Source organism: Eremomyces bilateralis, assembly GCF_010015585.1.
Source record: "Eremomyces bilateralis CBS 781.70 unplaced genomic scaffold P152scaffold_36, whole genome shotgun sequence".
Taxonomy (NCBI): domain Eukaryota; kingdom Fungi; phylum Ascomycota; class Dothideomycetes; order Eremomycetales; family Eremomycetaceae; genus Eremomyces; species Eremomyces bilateralis.
Window position 1 is genome coordinate 110,923 of NW_022985102.1, and position 21,648 is coordinate 132,570.

General features: G+C 52.3%; 6 protein-coding genes across 6 annotated transcripts; 4 read left to right on the forward strand and 2 right to left on the reverse strand.

The window, feature by feature from the left end:
- Nucleotides 1-542: 542 nt before the first annotated feature.
- P152DRAFT_383106 (cysteine proteinase) lies at nt 543-2,617 on the forward strand (the record flags this gene model as incomplete). The annotated part of the gene is made up of 4 exons (XM_033675773.1): nt 543-1,387; nt 1,446-1,685; nt 1,735-2,032; nt 2,087-2,617. Coding segments are annotated over 4 exons (1,914 nt in total), but the record flags the coding sequence as incomplete, so codon positions are not given.
- A 1,044-nt stretch (nt 2,618-3,661) lies between these two features.
- On the forward strand, nt 3,662-5,171 carry P152DRAFT_221577 (uncharacterized protein). The gene is made up of 2 exons (XM_033674493.1): nt 3,662-4,043; nt 4,092-5,171. Exons 1-2 carry the CDS (start codon nt 3,830-3,832, stop codon nt 4,844-4,846), a joined length of 969 nt encoding a protein of 322 aa, XP_033530059.1. The 5' UTR covers nt 3,662-3,829; the 3' UTR covers nt 4,847-5,171.
- Nucleotides 5,172-8,660: 3,489 nt separating this feature from the next.
- On the forward strand, nt 8,661-10,139 carry P152DRAFT_221823 (uncharacterized protein). Its single transcript, XM_033674495.1, has 2 exons — nt 8,661-9,670; nt 9,754-10,139. The coding sequence occupies exons 1-2, from the start codon at nt 9,021-9,023 to the stop codon at nt 9,929-9,931; spliced, it is 828 nt and encodes a 275-aa protein (XP_033530060.1). The 5' UTR covers nt 8,661-9,020; the 3' UTR covers nt 9,932-10,139.
- Nucleotides 10,140-10,509: 370 nt separating this feature from the next.
- Nucleotides 10,510-11,352, reverse strand: P152DRAFT_373455 (uncharacterized protein; the record flags this gene model as incomplete). The annotated part of the gene is made up of 2 exons (XM_033675559.1): nt 10,510-10,952; nt 11,013-11,352. Coding segments are annotated over 2 exons (783 nt in total), but the record flags the coding sequence as incomplete, so codon positions are not given.
- A 1,137-nt stretch (nt 11,353-12,489) lies between these two features.
- P152DRAFT_477344 (uncharacterized protein) lies at nt 12,490-14,502 on the forward strand (the record flags this gene model as incomplete). The annotated part of the gene is made up of 2 exons (XM_033681575.1): nt 12,490-14,298; nt 14,365-14,502. The coding sequence occupies 2 exons, from the start codon at nt 12,490-12,492 to the stop codon at nt 14,500-14,502; spliced, it is 1,947 nt and encodes a 648-aa protein (XP_033530062.1).
- A 2,590-nt stretch (nt 14,503-17,092) lies between these two features.
- On the reverse strand, nt 17,093-18,045 carry P152DRAFT_462577 (uncharacterized protein). The gene has a single exon (XM_033680378.1). The coding sequence runs from the start codon at nt 17,766-17,768 to the stop codon at nt 17,247-17,249; it is 522 nt and encodes a 173-aa protein (XP_033530063.1). The 5' UTR covers nt 17,769-18,045; the 3' UTR covers nt 17,093-17,246.
- Nucleotides 18,046-21,648: the final 3,603 nt, after the last annotated feature.

The following is a 21,648-nucleotide window of genomic DNA, read 5'->3' on the forward strand; positions in this document are numbered from 1 at the left end:
CTTGCGACGAGAATCTTCTAAGTTTTGACTTCTGAGGATATGATCCCCAGTTCGTTGCTGAAGGGTGCCGTCCGGTCTTCATATTCGCCGTTATCTTCTTCTTTCTCGGTTGAGTCCATGGTCGTGTCTACATTGTGACAGAGTCTTTTGTATCCCCTCCGTGCTGTGATTCTGGTCCCAAGGGACATCCTTGCTCTTCTCGGACAGAGCGACAGAGTCGGATGCGGCTGAATGTCGAGATATCAAATCGTTGACCCCGTTGCGATCACCCACAGCCGTTGACAATCATTTAACTCCTCTACCTCTCGGGGATTTTCCACGACCGCATCTCTCATCTCCTCCGCATCACCACCATCACCATGCCACACACCATCCGCCCTTCGGACCGCCACGCCCCCTCCGTACCGCCTTCTCGCCCCAACTCTCCACCAACACGTCCTATTTCTCGAGACGCTTCTCCCAACCCCAACTCCGACGACCGCAACCCTCCTCGCGACCAACCTCGTGGCCCCCGCGATCTACCTGCTCGTCGTCCCCCACCACGCCATCGCCGCCCGCAAAAGCGCCAGGAACCCCAACGCACCGTCGTCGAGTTCTGGGACCGCTTCAATAGCAAGCACCCGGGCAAGGCATATACCCTACTCCCGGATAACTTCTATGCGACGCGTGCAGCGGGCGCCCATGCACGTAGGGCCATCCTTCATGGCGTGAATGCGCTCGCGAGTTACGAGCAAGCGGTGGAAGAATGCTGTGCCAAAGTGACGAAGATTGTCGAGGAGTGCAGGAGAATTAATCAGAAATATCGGGATCCCCATTTCGACATTGAAGCGGACTTGAAGCGGATGATCACGGACCGACAGCCGCCAGATAGTTTGATGGGCCTGGCGGATACGGTGCTAAAGCTGCGCCCGATGAGTGTGAAGAGGGTCGAGGACATTTTTGAAGATCCGCGGTTTTTCATCGAGGGCGCGACGGCGAATGATGTGCGGCAGGGGAAGGAAGGGGATTGCTGGTTCATGAGCGCGCTGTGTACGTTGTCGAACAAAGAGGCGTTGATTCCGAGAGTGTGCGTCGCCAGAAACGAACAGGTTGGTGTCTACGGATTCGTCTTCCGTCGGGACGGCGAATGGATTTCGGAGGTGATTGATGATAAGCTTTATCTCATCAAGGAGGACTACGATGACAGTGCGCTGGAGAGGAACAACTTTCTCCAGCTGCAGAACCGGGCCACCCCGGATGATGAGTATAAGGCGGTGATGCAAACCGGGAGTCGGGCATTATACTTTGCGCAGTGCAGTGATCAGAATGAGACCTGGCTGCCATTACTTGAGAAAGCATATGCGAAAGCACATGGCGATTATGCCGCTCTGGAGAGTGGGTTCGTTGGGTGAGTAGAGTTCCACGTCTCATGTTGTGCCGTCGTCGACAAGACTGACCAAACATAGAGAAGGGATCGAGGATCTTACTGGAGGAGTGACGACGGAGGTGTTCTCATCAGATATCTTGGACCGAGACAAGTTCTGGGGAGAGCTGATGAGAGTCAACGAAGATTTCTTGTTTGGCTGTGGGCAAATGGGAGGAATATACGGATCAAGAAAAGGGATTCTAGAGAAGCATGCATACGGCATCATGGAGGCGAGAGAGATCGAGCACGAAGGCAAAGTCCATCGTCTCCTGAAGTTGCGGTAAGTCGTGCTGCAACCCAACTTGAAGCAGAAAACTGATAGCGACTAGCAATCCGTGGGGTAATACAGAATGGAAAGGTCCATGGTCCGATGGAAGTTCGGAATGGACGCCATTCTGGATGGAGAAGCTGAAGCATAAGTTCGGCGATGATGGTGTCTTCTGGATTTCATACAAAGATTTGCTCCGTCACTACCAGCACTTCGACCGAACGAGGCTATTCGGACGCGACTGGACTGTCACTCAGCAATGGACCAGCGTACAAGTACCGTGGTCGTCGAATTTCCTCGACACTCAATTCCGGATCACGGTGGAAAAGAATGTACCGGTGGTCATAGTATTGTCGCAGGTAAATGACTTGTTTCCGCGAAGATAACTTTGCATTGCTGATTCGGACAATAAGCTCGATGACCGCTATTTCCGAGGTCTTGAAGGCCCTTATGAGTTTCATCTCCAATTCCGACTGCACCGAAAAGGGGAAGAAGACTACATCGTTCGCAGCAATGGTGCCTATTACATGCGTCGCTCGGTCAGCGTCGAGCTCACCGAACCGGAGCTGGAAGCCGGCGAGTACACGGTCATGCTCAAAGTCACCGCAAAGCGGTACTCCGGCGAGCCTCCACCCGAGCAAGTGGTTCAGCAAGTTTGCCACACGCGCCGCGAGAAATTGCTGTCAGTGGGTCTGAGCTACGACCTTGCACATGCGAAGGGGCAATTCCGGCCGCTGGAAAAAAATCGCTCCCATGCGGAAAAGCGACGCAGACACGAGGAACAGAAGAAGTGGATTCGGAAGATGTTTGAGAAAGAGCGAAGTGCAAGAAAACGGGCGAAATGGCGGGCGATCAGGATCGAAGAAAAGAAGTCGCTGAAGGAAGAACAGCGGTATGCTGCACGGTTGGCCGAACTCGAGCGAATCGAGGAAGAAAGAGAGAAATCAGAGACCGCGGAGAAGCAGACGAAGGGCAACGGTGTATCAGGAGAACCGGATGGTATCCGCGTTCAACTTGAAGACTTCCGCCTTAGTAATGGCGACCGCTCACCAAACGGCAATCCGCTCGGCATCAACATGAACGGCAACGATGAAGCACCGCAGCCACACCCGCTCTCTCAAACCTACCCTCTACCGCACCACAGCAATTCACCACCACATCGCAGCTCCACCCTCCCCCAAGTCTCCCGCGCAGTCCTCAACGAAGACTATCGCCGCCCCTCCACCCCTCCCATGCGCGGCCACACTCGCCATCCCTCGGGCTCCCCTCGCCCCGAACGCGGTCGTCCTGCCTCCGGCTCCTTTTCCGGCGCCGGCATAGGTCCGGGCATGCGGCGTTCCCACCGCGACAGCCTCCCCGTCCCGCCGGTCTTCGTCCGGCGCCCCAGCATCACCGGCGTCGACCAGGAGCACTCCCGACCGGGGACGCCGAGCCTCCATGGAAGGGCTCGAGGACTCAGCGTGAGTGACGTGAGCTCGGACGAGCTCAGCTGGGACAGCGAGATCGACGCGCCGGAGTTCTCGTCGGATGAAGAGGATGACGTGAGGCATAGTGAGCAAACACGACACGGTGGACATCCACCACCGAACTGGGGGAAGTGGTTTGGTGGGATGAATGGGCATGGAGGGAGGGGACCGCATGAGCCGATGCGACCGCATGATGAGATGGGCCCAATTGGAATGGGGCCAGAGGAGGAGGAGATGGAGGAGGAGCCGTGGAATGCGGTGTGTGTTTTGGGGTTGCGGGTGTATAGTAAGGAGACAGAGGTGAAGATTGAGGTGGTGAGACCAGGAGTCGAGTCGGGGGAGGAGCAAGAAAAGATATTGGATGTAGATGACAAGGAGGCGGATGCAGCGAACATAGCGAGGACGAAGGACATTTATACGTACAGATATTAGTTGAGTTAATGTTCACATACCAATAATGCCAGACAGTAAAAAGCCGGATCCATCCATCGTCTTCACTTCTGGTCCCATCTGTCGTCCAGCGAGCAAGGAGGTTGTTGCCTTGCAGCCTTGCAGCCTTGTCAGTGTGACCTGGACTGTGGATGCGATTCTGATTCAACGTCAATTGATTGATGCCCATCAACTGATCGACATTTACTCGACACACCTCGATCCACCGCTTCTATTCCTCCCCTATTTCCGATCGAAACGATGAGTAGGAGCCCATATTCCTCTGCCGGGCGACTATGCTTCCGATGCTTGCGCGCATCAAAGCAGAGCCGTAGCACACGATCCTTTGCCTCCACTGCAAGCGCCAACCAACCACCCGCAGCTTCACCACGTCCATCCAGCAATGATGCTGCACCCGCAGACACCACGCATTTCGGGTTCCAGACAATAGCAGAATCCATGAAGGAGTCTCGAGGTATGTCCGCACCCCTCGAGCCACCACATTCAATCTAACCGCCCTCAGTCGGCGCCGTGTTCTCGTCCGTCGCCGGAAACTACGACGCCATGAATGATTTTATGTCCCTCGGAATCCACCGCCTCTGGAAAGACCACTTCGTTCGCTCCCTCGACCCCGGCCATCCATCCTCCATCTCCCCATCCACCCCATCGTCTGGCTGGAAGATCCTCGACGTCGCCGGCGGCACGGGCGACATCGCCTTCCGCATGCTCGATCACGCAACCACCATCCACAACGACACCAGCACCTCCGTTCTAGTCGCAGACATCAACCCCGACATGTTGAACGAGGGCAAGAAGCGTGCGCTTCAGACGGCATATGCGCGCTCGGGGCGCCTGGAGTTCATGGAGGCCAACGCGGAGTCCATCCCATCCATCCCGTCCAACTCTATCGATCTGTACACTGTCGCCTTCGGCATCCGGAATTTCACACACAAAGATGCCGCACTGCGCGAAGCGTTCCGCATCCTCAAACCCGGCGGCATCTTCGCGTGCCTGGAGTTCACGCCTCGGCTCTCCAACCCGCTGTTGAACGCCGTGTACAAGCGGTGGAGCTTCGGGGCCATTCCGATCATTGGCCAGCTGGTGGCGGGCGATCGGGATAGTTACCAGTATTTGGTGGAGAGCATCGAGCGGTTCCCAAGCCAGGATGAGTGGCGAGGGATGATCGAAGATGCGGGGTTTGTGACTCCGCAGACGGCGTGGGAGGATTTGAATGGGGGGATCGCCGCGATTCATAAAGGGATGAAACCCTTGCGGTAGCGGAATGGATTGCGGCCTACCGTCTAACATGTACGAATAGCAATACACCACAACTCAAAGCATTTTTCTGACTATCCAAGGCAGTGCCCCGCCGAAATGGTGTGCCTCAACCCCCCCGACCAGCACTGTTACCTTTAAGAGCCAGGACATATCGAACAGTTTCAATTCAAGGAAGGCCACTGCCAAGGACAAAAAATTGTAATATGATAAGGAGACATGTGAGTGTTGATGTTGGAAGTGTTTACTTAGCCCCTCTCGCGCCCTTCATTCAGGGGTAATCACGTGAGCCTCTCCCTAGCCCCTTTCGATCCCCCTCTTCATCGCCATAAGCCCAAATCACTTTTCACTTGATGGCGCTCAAGCACGATCCCTCGAAGTACAGTGTGGGTTACTGCGGCGTCCTGGCATATGGTCTACGAAATGGAGACATCGACGTCCACTGCCAAGTCACTCGTTGAATCTCTCCATTCTGAAAGGACGAAATTGAATTCATGGCATGACGCTCTTGACACACCGCCCCAGCCTTCCTGACAGAAATCAACATGGCACGCGGGAACTCTTGATATCTAGGCCAGGTAAGATCTGGCATAGGGAATCGTGAACTTTCGAAGCTCTGGGGTATGCTTCCTTACACTTATTTTCGTCCACTATGGGTGCCACATCATCGAGTGATCCAACAACACCGGTAATGCTGCGGCTTCCAGAAGTCTGTTTTCAACGGGCATCCGAAAATCCGCGTCGATCAGTTTATAATTCGAGACGTGCTTATCAAGAAATTAGCACCCATGATCCAAGTCCCTGCCGCCCAAGTGTTCACCGATTTCCAGGAGATTGCCGTGAAGTTGGGCTTGGGCGAGGACAACCACCAAGCTGAGTTAGAGGGCGGCATCAGAGCCATTGAGGGCAGTTTTAGAAAGCCTATCTCCAATATGGAGTAAACACGCGCTCCAGATGTCACAGGAAGTGGTACCAAGATCTAATGGTGAACGGCATGATCCGTACGACGAACTCAGCTTTGTCACTGACAATATTACTGGAACGGAGCCGTCTTATCCTGTTGATGTTTCCAGCGAGTACAGGCTCCGTCACACCGTTAAATTCAAAGCAATCGGCCAGGCAGCCACTATGGCAGCCATTCGGTTTGACTCCATCCTAACTTACTAAGCCAAAAGTCTGGGCACAGACCCCATTCTCACCTGAATATCTCTACACCCACCCCTTACTTTGACAATCAATAACTTTACCAAAATGAGGTCTTTTGGCACAAAAATAAGTGGTAATCGAGGGCCTAATAAGGAGTTATCGGCCGCTTAAAGAGTTGGAATTGTTCAGGCTGCTGAAGATGGGAAACCAAAGACTGAAATCGCGCGGAACTTTCGCGTCTCTAGAAGCACGGTGCATGGGACTCTAGAGAGATGGGAAGAACATCAAACCACCGTATCTTTACCCCGTGAAGGGTGTCCCCATAAGCTATCACGCCCTGACGAACGGCATATCGTTCAAATCGCGCGTCGATTTCCTAAAATGGAGTATGGAGAGCTCCTCGCAGGTATTTCGTACCTCCGCATTTCTAGGAAGACTATCTACCGAACCCTTAAGAAATATCACCTTACGAAATGGCGAGCGAAGAAGAGGCCTTACCTGAAGCCCCACCACGCAAAAGTCCGCGTCCGATTTGCCCACGAATTTCTTGAATTCGACTTCTCCCGGACCCACTCCACGGACGAGTGCTCGTATGAGAAGGGGGCGGGCGGTAAGCAGGTATGGGTATGGCGACTGTACCACGAGGCATATGATCCGCAAATGGTCGAGCCTAAGACCTCTGGCAAGGCCATTTCACAGATGATATGGGGCTCAATCTCGCGTGATGGGAGGTCAGGCCTGGTGATCATGGACCGCGACGAAACCTCCGCAAGACAGGGCTATTCCGCGAAATCCTACATCGCTACGTTAGAGGAGGGACTTCTCCCTACGTACGAACCCGGGGATGTTGTTATCCAGGATAACGCAAGGATCCATACGGCTAAAATCACCCAAGAATGGCTGGAGACGCACGGCATTTGGGTCATCGATTGGCCGGCCAATTCTCCAGACATCAACCCCATCGAGCACATATGGCATCTGTTGAAATCAAAGGTCCTAGAGCTGCACCCCGAATTGAAGATGATGGGCGCCTCGGAGGAGGCACGGGAGGCCATGAATGCGGCGTTAAAGGAGGCGTGGTGGGCGATCCCTCAGGAGACGATCCGAGAGCTGATCGACTCAATTCCGCGACGTCTACGGGCGGTAATCAAGGCAAAAGGGTGGCATACGAAATATTAGATATTTCCCAATTAAGAAATCAAAAAAGTAGACTGAATTTGCATTTGTATGTGTTTTGCAGCGTATCTCAAGATACGGTGTATAGCGATTAGATTTGGTGATTTTCGGGGGTGTGTGCAGACATTTGTCTACTTAGTGTAGCTCTTGGTGGAGGCCCGTCCATGGCGCACAATATTCCTGAGCGTACGAGTCACTCTCAAGTGTAGCCGACGAGATCGGCCAGAAATCCAATCCACAAATGGTACTGTCGTGATGAATGTCCTCAAAGCCGTCAGTTAACTTTCCATTTTCGTCGTTGGCCGTATGTCGGAGTTTTTCAATGGTATTCTCAACCAGCCATTATCTTGTCAGGTTCAAATCAAGCTGAACAATGACACGAACAGTGACACGTTCAACGGGAAGATTGATGGCATTTCTCGGTATTTCGAGCCAACCATGTCGAATCACTGCAGAGGATATTGGTCACATGGTGTCCAAGGACTTGCTGTTCGGATCAGCAGGAACCAAAAGCTTTTCGACAGGAACTGGTCTCTACCCGATCGATATTTGAACCGTCATGTCTAGACGGCTCCTCCAAATTTGTCGGAGAAATTGTCGATATATGTGTTGAGTTGGAGTATTTCATCAAGGAAATCTACAATGCCAAACACGGCAAATGGGACACTACGAAGCTAATGAGGTTCCGCTAGGTATGCCTACCATTTACGCACGGAGCAGCTTGTTCGACGCGCCCGATTCGGCATCTCAACGACGACTTCGTTCCAATACCTCTCCCATCAGTGACGTCTTCCATCAGTGGTTCCTAAGCCATTCAGTGGAGTCCACTATACAGAACGTCGGGTAAGACTTTGGCCATTCGCACGATCAGGGTACACTCCCTGCGCTCGTGGGTGGGGGCAAGAAGTGTTGCTCGATGTCTAGGCATTGCGCAATTGTCATAAGAGCATGGACTTGACGGGGTCGGACGAGCCACGAATGCATTCTGAGCAGTGGAGAGCAACCTGTTGCAGTCATGCTCTCCGAGAAAATGATGTCACACAGCCACCTCCTCAGCTCGCATAATAGAATCAGGTAAGGCTTCTCTCGATCTACGTTTAATTGAAACGATAGACCGCAGTCTAGAACATTCATTGCCTTCAATGTGGCTGAGGACGCGTCACGATAGCCTTGCGGCTAAATTTGGGCAACCGAGGAGTCAGTGATGAGCAGGGAAAGTCAACAGGACAGCACGCTTGCAAATGCGGCTATGCACGCCAGGTAACATCATCCTGAACCGAATAGGCAGTGTACTTATCGCAATATAGGGACATTCATTATGGTGTGGTTCGTTTGATACGCTATTCGTTGCACCCCCCCGTCGATTGCGGCAATGGTCTTGGCAGCTCGCTCGCTTCTATTAATTCACACTGGAGGGTACTGAGTAGCTGCCATTGGGTTTTCTTCATCGTTTGCAGTCGTGAGAAAACGGATAGAAGGTGGCCAACCCGTCAGGGCATCGAAATAAAGTTTGACTTGCATCATATGCAATGCGAGAGGGTGGCGCGGAGTGGCTTATGGACGTCGACCCAAGCTGGTGGAAGGCATTACGGTAAATGCTTAAGACTTGCCTAAACAGAGTTACTTTTTTCATGCGACCACTGCGTCCCGATTGCTCTATACTTCCTTTGCGTACCATAATGACGTAGAAAACCGTTGAAGGTCTTTATCAGGGCGTGAATTTTGTCCATATAAGTCGATTTCATCATACCCAGGCGTGATGGAATATTCTATCTATCCATTCAATCTCTGCTATTGTCCTGTCACATCTATTGAATTGTGCCCGTTATTCATTTCGCCATATTAATTTCTCACAATGACTTCCATCGACCTGCTAAGTCTCTTCAAGATACCTACTGGTAGCACACAACGATGTATCGGATATGCGAGGAGCACCAGCGACGGCTCCTGTGGAAACCGCGTCAAGAGATATGGAGCAGAACAGATTATCGAGCAGTCCCTGGCCGAGCCTTTGTCCAAACAAAAGCTTCGCCAGGTGCTGGTATCTGTCGCTAAGGCCTCTCTCTGCGGTCGCTACCATAAAGATCAGGCCATCGGTATTGTATACAGATGGGAAGCCCGTATCAGGATGCATTGCCCCGAGCTTATAGAGCACGACATTGATCGGGATACGTCTATTGATGCCGACGATGCTTCTGCTGATACCGTCTATCAGTCAATCCCAAACGTAGTAGAACTTACCGTTCCTACCGGAGACCAAATCGATACCGTCACCGATATCCCAGCCGATACCTCTACCCAGCAGACACCTCTTGTATCACAATGCGGTGCCCACTGCCAGCGCCGCTCAACTGATGAGGATTGCCCTATCTGCACTTCACTCCTGGCAAACGCCCCTCTCTCGTCCTTGACATGGTGCAAGGTCCAATGCGGCCACAACCTACACGCCGAGTGCATGGAAGAATGGCTAGGGTCACACAATAACGGTCCAAGCTGCGTCGTCTGGTAAGCTACTTGCCCTACAATGCACTGTTTTATTCCCGATCTATTCTGTGGTTACAACGCAATTCTAAGTTTGAAATTTATAGTCGTTCACCATGGTTACCACCTTGTGAACACGAGACTGCAGAGCCACCCTTCTCGATCTGGACTCAAGACGCAAGCGCATCTGGTCTCGCTCGGTTGTTTGATCCGAAGAATCACGGATTCAATATCTGGAACGAGGATTGCCGAATGGAGTTTAGGCTCCTATTTAGCGAGGATTGACATCGAAGACAAGAGGCGGAATTGAGATGGAATAGCGTTTTATAAGAAGGAGAAGAGACTGATGGGTCGAATACTGCTTTCAATGTAGTGGATCCGCTTTATATGCCACTGCTTACAGTTGCGATATTGATCCTAGTCGGGATGACTTTTTGATCCGGAGGTGCTTCGGTGTTTTGGGAAAATGGTTGGGCTGAACTTGTAGCGTTCTATTTACCTAAGAAGTGGATGCCTACGGAGTAATAGTACCCATTCGGATTGCATGTACACTAGATTCTATCCTCATTTACCTATTGTCCAAATCTATAGCAATGTTTCATAAAATCACTAACCCATTCCTCTCGTTAGACCCACAATGATTGAATATCATATTGGACACGCACTCGATCCAGTGAATCTGAATGATTTGGCATGATGATTCATATCAGTTGTTCAGGAGGTCTATGTTCTTCGACGATGTCCTGCATTCCAGGCCAGACGCTCCCACCGTATCGTTCCGCAGCCATGAAGCACTTCGCGGCCTTCTTCTCATACTCCGCCCACAGTGCTGCGTTCGCTCCTTCGCGGTATCGATTGCATTCCAGATCGCCCACCCACAGCGCCACCATCCCTCTCAGCTCCCACAGTCCCGGCTGCTGGTCGTACGGAAAGGTACCCAGCGTCGAGTCCATCCGCATCGCCAGTTCTCGCGCCATCCTCAGTTCCCCCAGCTTGATGGCACGTCTTCTGGCGTCGAAGCCTTCGTCTTCTTCCGAATACGGTTGGATGGCCTTTTCACTTCTCCGCTGGATTTCGTAGATCCAGAGCGTGAACATCGGTTGGAAGAAGTCGCGAGCGTCGACTCGATCAGGTTGCTGGACGCGGTAGGGGTATTCGAGAATCAGTATGTCAAGCAGCTCTCGTGCTTTGCGGACTCCGTCTGGAGTGTATAGACCAGGGTTTCCGAGTCTGTGCCCTTCATGACGAACGTCACTCGTTCCATTGTCATCATCGTCGCTGGGGGTAGTCCGATGGGAATCCCCATCTCTACTACCTTCCGCTCCGCCATCCTCTTCAACGTCGGTCCATTCGTCGTCACTGCCACGGGATTGTCGTGTTCGACGAGCGAGGATCTCCGCCGCGACGCCCCAGTAGTTGTTCGCCGTGATATCCGGGTAGTCCGGTCCAATCTTCGTCCGCAACAGCAATCCAAACGCTTTACTTGCACGATCTATATCTCCTTCCAAGAGCGAGTGGTGGAGGATATCAGACATGACAGCGAATTGATGCCGAGGAGCGAACTGTTCCTTTAAGGTGACACGTCTCGCGTCTCGCTGTGGTCGGATCGCAGGATCGAGGTCCGAGAATCCGCTCTCGGATTCCCCGATGTCGAGCCTTGGTCGCTTCCTCTCGCGCAGCGGTGCATGAGGAAACGGAGCCCCGGGGAAGGGTTCCCCTCTCTTCCAGTGAGCAGTTTCCAGCTCTTGAAGTTGAGCCGCAGTAAACTCCGTTCTCGGCGGCGTCTTCTTCCTCTCCTCGACATGGTCGACCTCACTCTCCTCCTCATCCGACGCCTGGCCGACCTCTCCCTTTCCCTTTTGACTGCGAGGCGATTTTTTCGCAGGGCCTTGGAGACGTCGAGCGCGCTGCTGCTTCGTGTGTTGCGATTGGCGGAGCGGTAACGCAAACGAATGACGCGATGCCATTGTGCATAAAAAGGCGAGAACCGGTGGCTGCTGACTGGTTCCAATAGTGCAGTGACAGCAGCGTGCAGCGGACGATAAAGTGAAACACCGCCACCGAGATCAGAATGCAGCGGTCAGACGGCCAGACGGTCAGACGGTCGTGCCTTTTGCATCGGACGCCTTTTTCGGCAGGCTGAGATGCTTAGGAAATGGGAGTCATCCAGGGAAGTATTTAAATATTATGATACTGGGATGATACTGGGGCAGGCGGTAAAAGACGATTATCCCACGACTTCACCGCCTGATATTGAATGAATCAAACGGAGGTTGTCTTAAATAGCGTCTCGACTGGCCCAAGAGTACATTTGCCATGGTACCGCTGGAAGACCGCTGAGAAGTGATACGGAGGGTTTGGAGATGGAGCATGAGAGGAAGCCGATGGATGAGAAGCCGAGCTGGAGCTGGAAGCAAAAGTGGCTTCGTTGCAGAAATTTGGCATGAGAATTGATGGATCAAATGAATTCAACTTCTTTCTTGCTCACGCTGTATCTTCACAGCACCTACCAAGTACCTACTAGTATTAATATTCGTGCACCTATGAATATTGGTGCATGAGGCGGTGGTCTAGTGGCGTTTCGCCTTCTCCCCAGCCGTCACTTCACCTCAACTCGTCATCTCGACATGAGCCCTGAATGATTCAGTTACCTATTCCTCAACTCCTCCGACCATCTCCTCATGAATCAACTATCCTATCTCTCCTGCTCCCCATTCTTACCTTTACCTAGATCCCACTGACCGCTTGTTATCCTCATCGTTTGTTATACCTTCGATCCGGGACCGGTCTCCCATCCGCCAGTCCCCGAGTTTGCCAGGCGCCTCCGCAACCCTCCACCCGCGATGGGCTCTGCAGCCTCAAGACAAGACTCTTCGGCGCCTTCGGGCCACGCGCGCCAGTATCGAAGATCCGTATTTCACCAACTGCCGTCGAGACTCTCGTTTCACCATGCCGCCCCTTCGTCCCAACATACCTTACCCACGTCCTCGACCCCCCGATCCCTATCACGATTGCTCCGGCGTCCTCGACGGCCAGCGTCGCCCGCTCGACCGGACATGACGGACATTCGACGACACCACCGCTTTTCACTCGCCGGCACGGCTATCTCATCCGGGATTTCTGGTGCCTGGAGTCGAGTTGCACCACATAGAACACGCCGAACTAGCCTGAGCAACCGGTCTGCGACGCACGATGCTAGGCCGTCGGAAGAGTACCTCGACATTGAGATGCCGGACGTGGCATTCGACTTCGACGAGCTTTCAGGAACTATGGACACCGCTTCCCCGACCGTTTCACGGAATAGCTCAGATATGAGTCCGAACCTAGCCAGTTCGTTGCGGAGAAGGGGGCCGCCAATCGTGCGAGGCGAAGATCAAATCGCGATTCTTTCAAGACTATTGTCTGCAGCCGCGGCAATGACGGCGGAAACACTACTGGGCAGAGATCATAGAACCGTCACGTCCGATCGAGATGCGTCGGCTGCGGGCGAAGAGGGGTCCTTTGATAACTTCCTCCAATCACTTCGGAGTGGTCAAATCGCGTCCGCTCTCCGACAGAGTGCGAATGAAACGGATGGTGAAAGTGAGGGAAGCAATCCCGAACAACGCCCGCTGAACTTCTTTCGAATGTTCCGCTTTGGGTCAGCTGGGCGCCAGGGCAACGATAACGCTGAAGGGAGCCCGGAAGGACGAATGATACCCATCATCATCGTTGGGATTCGGTCTATATCTGGCGGAAATGACGAGCCGAACATAAATCCTTTTTTCGAAGCCCTATCTGCACATCCGCCCGCCCTACAAGCCCCGACCGACGATAGCTTCACCAGTCTACGTCGTCAAACGCAGAACGGTCCTCGGGCACACAGTCATCGCCGAACGGCGTCCATGGGTGGCTTTAGGTCAACATCTGGCGCAACCGACTCGGATTCCCGTGACACCTCATATGAGCGGACCCGTGAAGGCACCCACATCCCCTTATCTCCGATCCCGCCGCCGTCAACTCCAGCAAACGGAGTCCTCCCCGAGCTCACACCCAGGACCTCAATCAACAATCCACCGTCTCAACTCCCGTCGGCACCATCCGCGAGTACCTCGTCCACCAGTGATGATTCTCGAAACTTGTCGGTCAGCAGCGACCACGGCATTGACGGCGACCGATTGGCGCCTCCCCCCTTCACCCGCCGACGACCCCGCGAACGCCCGCACAGCCAACCCGATTTCGGTCGATTCGGATCCGGGTCACCCCGGCGCAACGGTGTCATCGCGCCCGACAACCTCGACGAATCGCAATCTTCCCGAAGCTGGATCATCTACGTGTTGGGCGGTAGCTATCCCGAGAACCATCCGATTCTGACCACCTCGAGCCTCTTCACCGACTCCCCTTCGTACGAGGACATGCTGCTTCTCACATCGTTGCTCGGCCCCGTCAAGCCTCCTGTTGCCAGCGCCGAAGACGTTGCCGCTGCTCCCGGCATCTTTCGCATCCAGGAGCGTCTTGGAACCCTGCACGCGATCGCGGTGGAAGGTAGCGACATGATCCCAATCAACGCGGGCCAGCGATGCTTGGTGTGTCTGTGTGATTTTGCCATCGACGAGGAGTGCAGGCGACTCGTTGAGTGCAGCCACTTCTTCCACCGGGAGTGCATCGACCAGGTAAGTGTGATTTACGACTTCACGAACCGAATGAACGAATTAGTTTTGCTGACGATCTCTTCCCAGTGGCTCACGACCGGTCGGAACTCATGTCCGCTTTGCCGTGGGCGTGGAGTCGAAGAGACATCGCAGGCCGAGGAGGCTGGTCCGTCTCTAACCGGCGGCGGCGATGCGTCTGCCACAGCGTCGGCTTCTGCTGCTTAAGCGGAGTCTTCGATGCGAAACGAACTGGAGGGATGAACTCTCCCCTTCGCTACGATCCCCTTATATGACTCAAAAGACCTGATATTTGTTGCGCACCTAAAAGCTCAAATTACGATTTCCTCATGCTCCAGCTCTGGGTTGGCTTTTCACAACAACCTAACTCTCATGTCGAGAGATTGGAGCGGCTTTATCCCCTAACGGCCAAGACATTGTTTCTGCAAGGCGTCAAACGGTGGAATCTCATGCGCCTTGCACCGATCTCGAATTGAGCAATCTTGCTCTCCCTGCCTCCTACTCATTCCTTTGAATTGATTCTCTGTTTAATTGCTCCGTGACGTTGTATTCACCGCGAGTCGTTTAATGAGAGCGAGGAACATTGCGCCTCTGAATCTACGGACGACCGTTACGACTCTTATGTTTTGATTCCCCCTCGGCTGCTTCTTGATCATCATGACACTGGTCCGGATCGAGGGGGAATGGAAGGCTGGCGTCGGTGTTTATTGTATTTGTTGCCATGTCTTTCGATTCAAGACACCTTTCATTGTTCTTATAAGTCTTCTCAAATTGTACCTGCTTCGCGGCACCTTCGTTGGGGTCATCGTTGGGTGGACTGCCTCACGGAGGGAACACTGTAGCCTCGAGAATCGGATTGGTGCGGACAGCACCCTAACCAGACTGGAATCGGAGGGGCGGATATCTGTACTATGGTAGATACATGTACCGAGCCTTAGAGGAGCTCTTCCAAATTCCAATCCTGTCTCTATCTCAAACTCGACCTCCACCTTCGCACGTGTTTCATATTGCTTAATCATGTGCTCACGTGGCATGTTCCATGTTCATGCTGTTTGTCTTCGTCGCAGCCCAGCCTGAGCTACAGCTGCAGGCGCAAGTAGGAATGGGACGTCTTTCTGCATGCCCTGCATGGCGACCAGCGTGGGGCATACAGACCGGCATCTGGACGACTATCTTTACTACCTATTTGTGCAGCCAGGCTATCACGTCTATCTAGCGCAAGTTCTAGAACCAGCAGCGACAGCGCATTGCATTTCTGTGCTGTGATAGACCCAGTATGATTGCAAGGCACACCATATCACTCTACATTACATGCTATGGAGTTCCAGGCCTTTGAGGACACGGGGAGACACTTCCGCAATTTGCGGCGGGCTACCACCACACGGTTGAACGGCATACATATTATGGTATTTCTGCATCCAGGACGACTCATGTGCCGCTCTGCCAGCATGAGGCAACGCCCTGCCTGCACGGTAGCCTCGCCAGAACCGTCCGCTCGGGATTTGCTGTCCAACGTGCCACTAATCCAGCTACCCACGTAGTGGCACTAGTCGTGAAAGTCGGTCTAGCAAGGGTTTCCACCCCCAGCTTACGGATCATACCATCATGGATGCGTTGGACTCCTGCGCAAGTGGGCAATGGGCATTGCTGATTGCATGCTAGGAGCCCCTCAGTCTTCCGTGATCGTGGACTCTAGCCCGCGGACTCTAGCCCGCGGACTAGCTTTACCCGTCTCGACTCTCGACCGTCTCGGACGCCGTCAGTGGGCAGAGAAAAGGGAAGGGTTAGGGGTACGTGATAACTCCCAGTCTGTCATTGGTTGAACGCGGAAAAGGTACGAGCAGGTTGGACAATCTGAATTCTGACAAGAATGACACGCGTGATATGCAGTAATTAGGACCCGCTACAGGGAGAGGATTAAACTTTTTCTCCCGCATGTACTAGTATGTATATTTCCTCATTTGCTACCCCCATCACCCATGAGACATCAATCCCTCTACTGAAACTCCATTACTGTCGCAGTCTCGTAGGAGAATCGGCGACTTTGAGAGTCGGTTTCATGTGGAAATGATGTGTATCCACACTCCCAGTCACCGATTTGCCTTCCATGTAGTTTCCTCGTTCTGGTATACGCCGTCATGCAACCATCCGCCCACGAAAGCCTGGCCGGTGAACACGGGAGAGTGACGACAACGCGATGCTGAACGGCCCGCAGATTGGCGTCGTGAAACGGTGGGCTAGACGTGTGGTTTACAAATGCTCTCGGAATCTTTGCTCGAGAAAGTCAAGGGGACCGTATTCCTTGGCAAGTTGACATCCTTGTTAGGTCTCCGGAGTGGCTTGACGACAATTACCTATTCCAGTCATTAGGGGCGGTCGAGACCCCTCATTTTGATTTGTGGGTTGTGTCATTGTGCTAGGAATTGGAAATACTAGTTATTATTAATTACAAGATGACTAGTTAGTCCGAGCCTAAGTGGTGATCTGGAAGGTCGTTCAAGTGCCTTAAGATGCTGGTATTGTAACTATGGGCGGAGGCGGCACATAGTCATGCCGATGATACCTTCAACCCCTTGTTGGACTACCCTCCTGGTTTGGTTTATCAAAGAGTGAGCTGCAGAGCTGGGCCTTGGTAGACTGACCTCATGGCGCAGAAGATGGACATTGTGGTTAAATTACGAGTCCTCATTCTATATACAACCGCAGACATTCTTCCCTTTTGGAGCGAGTTGCAGTTCATTCTGACTATTGTGAATCAGTTCCGCTCGTAAATGCTGTATCTCCGATCTTGTCGAAGCCTGTGCGTGCCTTGGACTTGTCCCTTGACGCCCTTCAGTCTATTCTTAAACGGTGGGCCATTGGGCCTAACTTAACTGCTTAACATTATTTCAATCGTACTCGCCCCATATATCAAATTCGATGGACTACAGAATATAAACCAATTATCAGGGTCATGCCGCCAGGGTAGAAAATGTACCTTGTACTCCGTACAGAGTACGATATCCTGGCATTTGCTGAATCATTGCCGATTGTGGATGATGTCGATGCGGCGTCGGAAGTTCGGTCATCAGACCAACACTCAATATGCTGACTCCCACAGATGCACACTTGCTGCAGTGAAACTTATGACTCTGTGGGGCGCAAATATGATGGCAAATGTTGACTTGAATTTTCAGAATCGCTCGACGATCAGGTGGACGGCTGGGCGTGGACTGTGGACTGTGGATGCTTAGCCCGCTCCCCATACGAAAGCTGGCCGTGTCCAATTTGATCGACGATTTGCTCCATGTCTCGGAGGTATTGCTATTTTTGGTATAGGAGATATCCCCAAATCCAACCTCAATGGCTCCTGCGGTGCTTGACTCTTGTGGCTCGTCGTTTCGCATTTGCTTCATTGGTTGAACGAGTGTAAGATCAACCGGATCAGGGACGTGGAGGTTCCGTCGCCATAAGGGTAGGAAGAACCCTGGCATTGAGGAAAGGATTCCTTTGCTTGGATTCCGTCGCATCAACCCAAATCAGTTGCGGAGCCTCATGAGAGTGCGTTCCTGGATACTATTCTCAACTCTCAACCGTCTAGTGTATAGGTGACGTCGCAAACACGATGCACTGTTGCGGGATTAGCCTCCGGTCAGGACATCCCACTTCGCAGTTTGCAGGAGAGGTTGAATCAATGGTCGTTTTTGAAGTTGTGCTCGGAAGAATGGCATGGTGTTTGAGTGCTGATTCGAGATGATATGTGACGGTAGATTTCTGAACCATTGATACTGGACAGCCATGCAACATGAACACGCATGACAGGCTGCCCCTGTATCGTTCCCTGCACTTCAACCAGCATGGTGTTCCTTGGGGCTGCCGGCCCCTCCGTGCAACGGTGCAAGTACTGGGGTCTGGGGGTCCATCGGTGTGAAAGTGAATGCAGGTGAGAAGATCCACAACTGTTGGTGTGTCAGTGCTTGGAGCAGTAGTGAGCTCTCATTTCTCATCTCTTGACTCTACTATGTACTACTACGTATGTACGGAATATCGATTGGAGATATGCTGCTCTCTGATGCCAACACAGAGATTGTCGTTCAGCGTGCGCCTCCGGATTGCGAGGACCTCTGTGCCAAAGAGGACGCCCAAGGCATAGCACTTGACGGTGATGCCATGGATCGTTGGAGAGGGGATGAAGGTTCTCGGTGTCGTATTAATAGAGCTCTGGTATAGGCAATCTCCCGTTCATTTCTAGTTTCCTCGTTTGGCGCCCACTAGCCCCCTGGAGTATGGGAGTCTGGAGACTGGTGTTGCAGTGACAGTTGCACTGTTGCTGCCATTGGTGCCAATATACGTAAACAACCTTCAGTGTAATCCGTCATTAGACTACGATAGAACACCATAAGGGATATCTGCGGAAAAGTGTGAGGATTTCAGCTTTTCGGCGAACATGAAAGTTCTAGTATTACACCTGGAGCCCAACTGATAGCCTAGGACTGGACGGTACCAGGCGAACAGCAGTGCTCCCCCAGCTCGTCAAATTCGAATTATTCCGGGTATAGGCCAGATGCAATCTGCACGCAGTCATATAGGCTACATCACGACGATTCCGAAATTGCTATGTTGTTGGCTTGTTGATAGCTGTTGATAGTTGACAGCTGTTGATAGTTGATCCTAATGATATGATCCTAATGATAGAGACAGGGAAGAAGCTTGCAGACACCACGTGGCTCCAGGTGTGGCCTTGCCTGCTCAGGCAAATCATATCAAATCCTCCTGTATCAGAATTCCGAATTTACAGATACCTGGATGGATTCAATCTTCAATCAACCTTCCATCACCTTCCTGGGGCCGAAATCTCGAGATCGCCACCCTACATCCAGTCGTGAGTAACCTCCAGTCAAAGATACGCTCCACTCCTGTGATATATCATGTACTATGTATGGACTGAGAGCAGGGCCTCTGAATGGGATACGTATACCATGCAATTTCAAGGTTCAGAGATGCTTAGTGCGATGTATACATTTACTTACATTCGCAACTTCCCGCACGGCTTGATCATCTGCCGGCAGTCAACAGGCCTTGCTCACTGTACGCAGTGAGCCACTCCAATGGCAACCCACGCCACTGCTGATCCCTCTTGAATCTCGGGCGCAAGGTTGGACTCCCTAGAGAAGGATAATACCAAACCTTGAGCAAGTCAAAAAGTTCCCAAAGGCCACCAGGCGCGCGGCTGTGTTGCCTAACCTGGTACACGCTCTTGACACCTCTGTCTACCATACAGCCGGGCATATGTCTCATCACTTCACCTGTTTCACCACGGATTAAGTCACACAACAATACGCAAAATTAGGACCATCGTACCATGCCTGCAGATGCAAATTTCGAGTATCCAAAGCCCGAAATTATGGCCGAGACAGGTCGAGGCAGGTCGAGACACACGGAATCTCTGGGAACGAGATCATGGGGCGGATGACTGCAGATATTGCACTTCGACCAACCAGACTATCATTGCATCTTACACATGTCCTCCATCAAGTCCCAACAACCGGGTGCCCATCTCGGCGCTTATCAAGTCGCGAACTCTTTGCTGCTTGAAGTCGATTGGACATGAGAATGCGATTCACGAGGAGCCGATTAATTGCCCATATCAGGATCCCAGTCGCTCAAGTTGACGATCTGCGTGGGAGCGTCGGCCAAAGCCGTGATCGACAGCATTATTCCGTCATGCTACTTGGATATCGAGTATTCAGATGTTCCCGAATTTGGGATATCAGGATGCACTTCTCCCGTTCTCAACCACTTCAATTGCCGGACTTGCGTTCGGTCGTTGAAGCGGAGCCTAGGGCAGGGAATATCAACTAGCCTTGCAAGAAAGAGGCAAGGATTCCACTCGCTCGTTCAAGACGGGCCGCAGTACTCCGCACACTCCGCAGTCCGCACAGGACGGAAAAGACGCAGGCACGGCTCGCGATTGCGCAAGCCACCAGTACCCGGCATTTCTTGTCAAACTGACCTCGAATCCCTGAATAATAGCCTCTTCTTCCCCTTTGAAAGCCGTGCTGGCTATCACCGATCACAACATCATGTTCGGATTCTTACAGACAGGGCTATGGACCGGGATTTCGAGGTCTCGGAAGTTCGGCCAACAAGGGACCCTCCATTTTAACGCTACCAGTACGATAGGTCATAGGTACTCCGTATTACCCTGCTGGATGTCATGGCGAGATCTGGAAGAAGCAAAGAAAGTTGACGGTTGCCAAGCACTAATGGCGCCTTTACAGTTTAATGTCTGCCTTTATGCCCTCAGAGACATTGACATACTATATATATTCGACGACGAGTCTGTTGTTTGGCCGTACCGTTATCATCTCCGATCATGGTTGATGAAGTCGATTGCGATGTCGGCGAAGTTTGTTTGATGGTTGTCGTCCGTTGCACATAATAAAATGTGCTCGTATCAGCCATCCAGTCTTGGGCGCTTGCGTGGAACTGGAACCCACATTCCGGGGATGGGCACCCACATTCCGGGGATGGCAACATCAAGGCTGCTGAAAATGGCTCTCGATTCTCAACGAAGACAAGAGTATACCCTCCAAAGGGACTCTAAAGGACTGACGCATGAAGGCATGTACCCTAGAACTGTTTTCTGCACCAGAAAACGCGACAGAGACAGTTATAATTGGCACACTTGAGTTCCAGACCGACTGCCCTCCGCTAGCAGTTGCCTGAGAACAGATATCTCCTTAAACAGTCTCAGCTATCACCATGTATGCACGGTAACATGTGCTCTGTATGAGAACTTACGAGGCAAACATCAGACATGGATAGGCGACCAAGGACTTGGAGAGGTGTGCAATCCTTGCAAGCTTCAAAAGACATGAACCCACCGTCCCGCACAATCGACTGACCGAGTCCAAATCCTGCCAGTGGTTGACGCTCCTGATTCCTGAATCAGATCAATCACCAAATGATGGGGGCAATGAGCTTCGTCCCCACATCAGACTTAACCACCGACGGATGACTGGTGAGTTATAACTTGTGCAGCAACTAATCCCAAACATGTCAATTACAAGGTCTCTAATATGCAGGACTAAACTAGGAACTAATCCAAGCATCGTTGCATTCTGCAAAATTGCAATCCAGCAGGCAGCACCGCAATGACGGAGCGCCATTCCGTAAGTGGCCATGGGAAACACGAGGTTCCTGACTTGTGAGGAGGTGGACCGCTCAAAATGATGCGCTCATTGCCCACTCGGAGCCTGTCGGAGATAATGGAGAGCCTCCTATTCAGTTGCCCCGACAGAGTGGGCATATCATCACCCAATCCACTCGCAATCCTTACAAGTTACAACAAATGCTGCTGGCCTGTTGCTC

What these genes read in the sequence shown, in the direction of transcription:
- P152DRAFT_221577 (XM_033674493.1), top strand. Translation starts at nt 3,830, where the DNA reads ATGAGTAGGAGCCCATATTCCTCTGCCGGGCGACTATGCTTCCGATGC. An exon ending in ATCCATGAAGGAGTCTCGAG is followed by an intron (nt 4,044 to 4,091) that starts GTATGTCCGCAC and finishes AACCGCCCTCAG; the next exon opens with TCGGCGCCGTGTTCTCGTCC.
- P152DRAFT_221823 (XM_033674495.1), top strand. Translation starts at nt 9,021, where the DNA reads ATGACTTCCATCGACCTGCTAAGTCTCTTCAAGATACCTACTGGTAGC. An exon ending in GGTCCAAGCTGCGTCGTCTG is followed by an intron (nt 9,671 to 9,753) that starts GTAAGCTACTTG and finishes TGAAATTTATAG; the next exon opens with TCGTTCACCATGGTTACCAC.
- P152DRAFT_462577 (XM_033680378.1), bottom strand. Translation starts at nt 17,768, where the DNA reads ATGCCAGGGTTCTTCCTACCCTTATGGCGACGGAACCTCCACGTCCCT.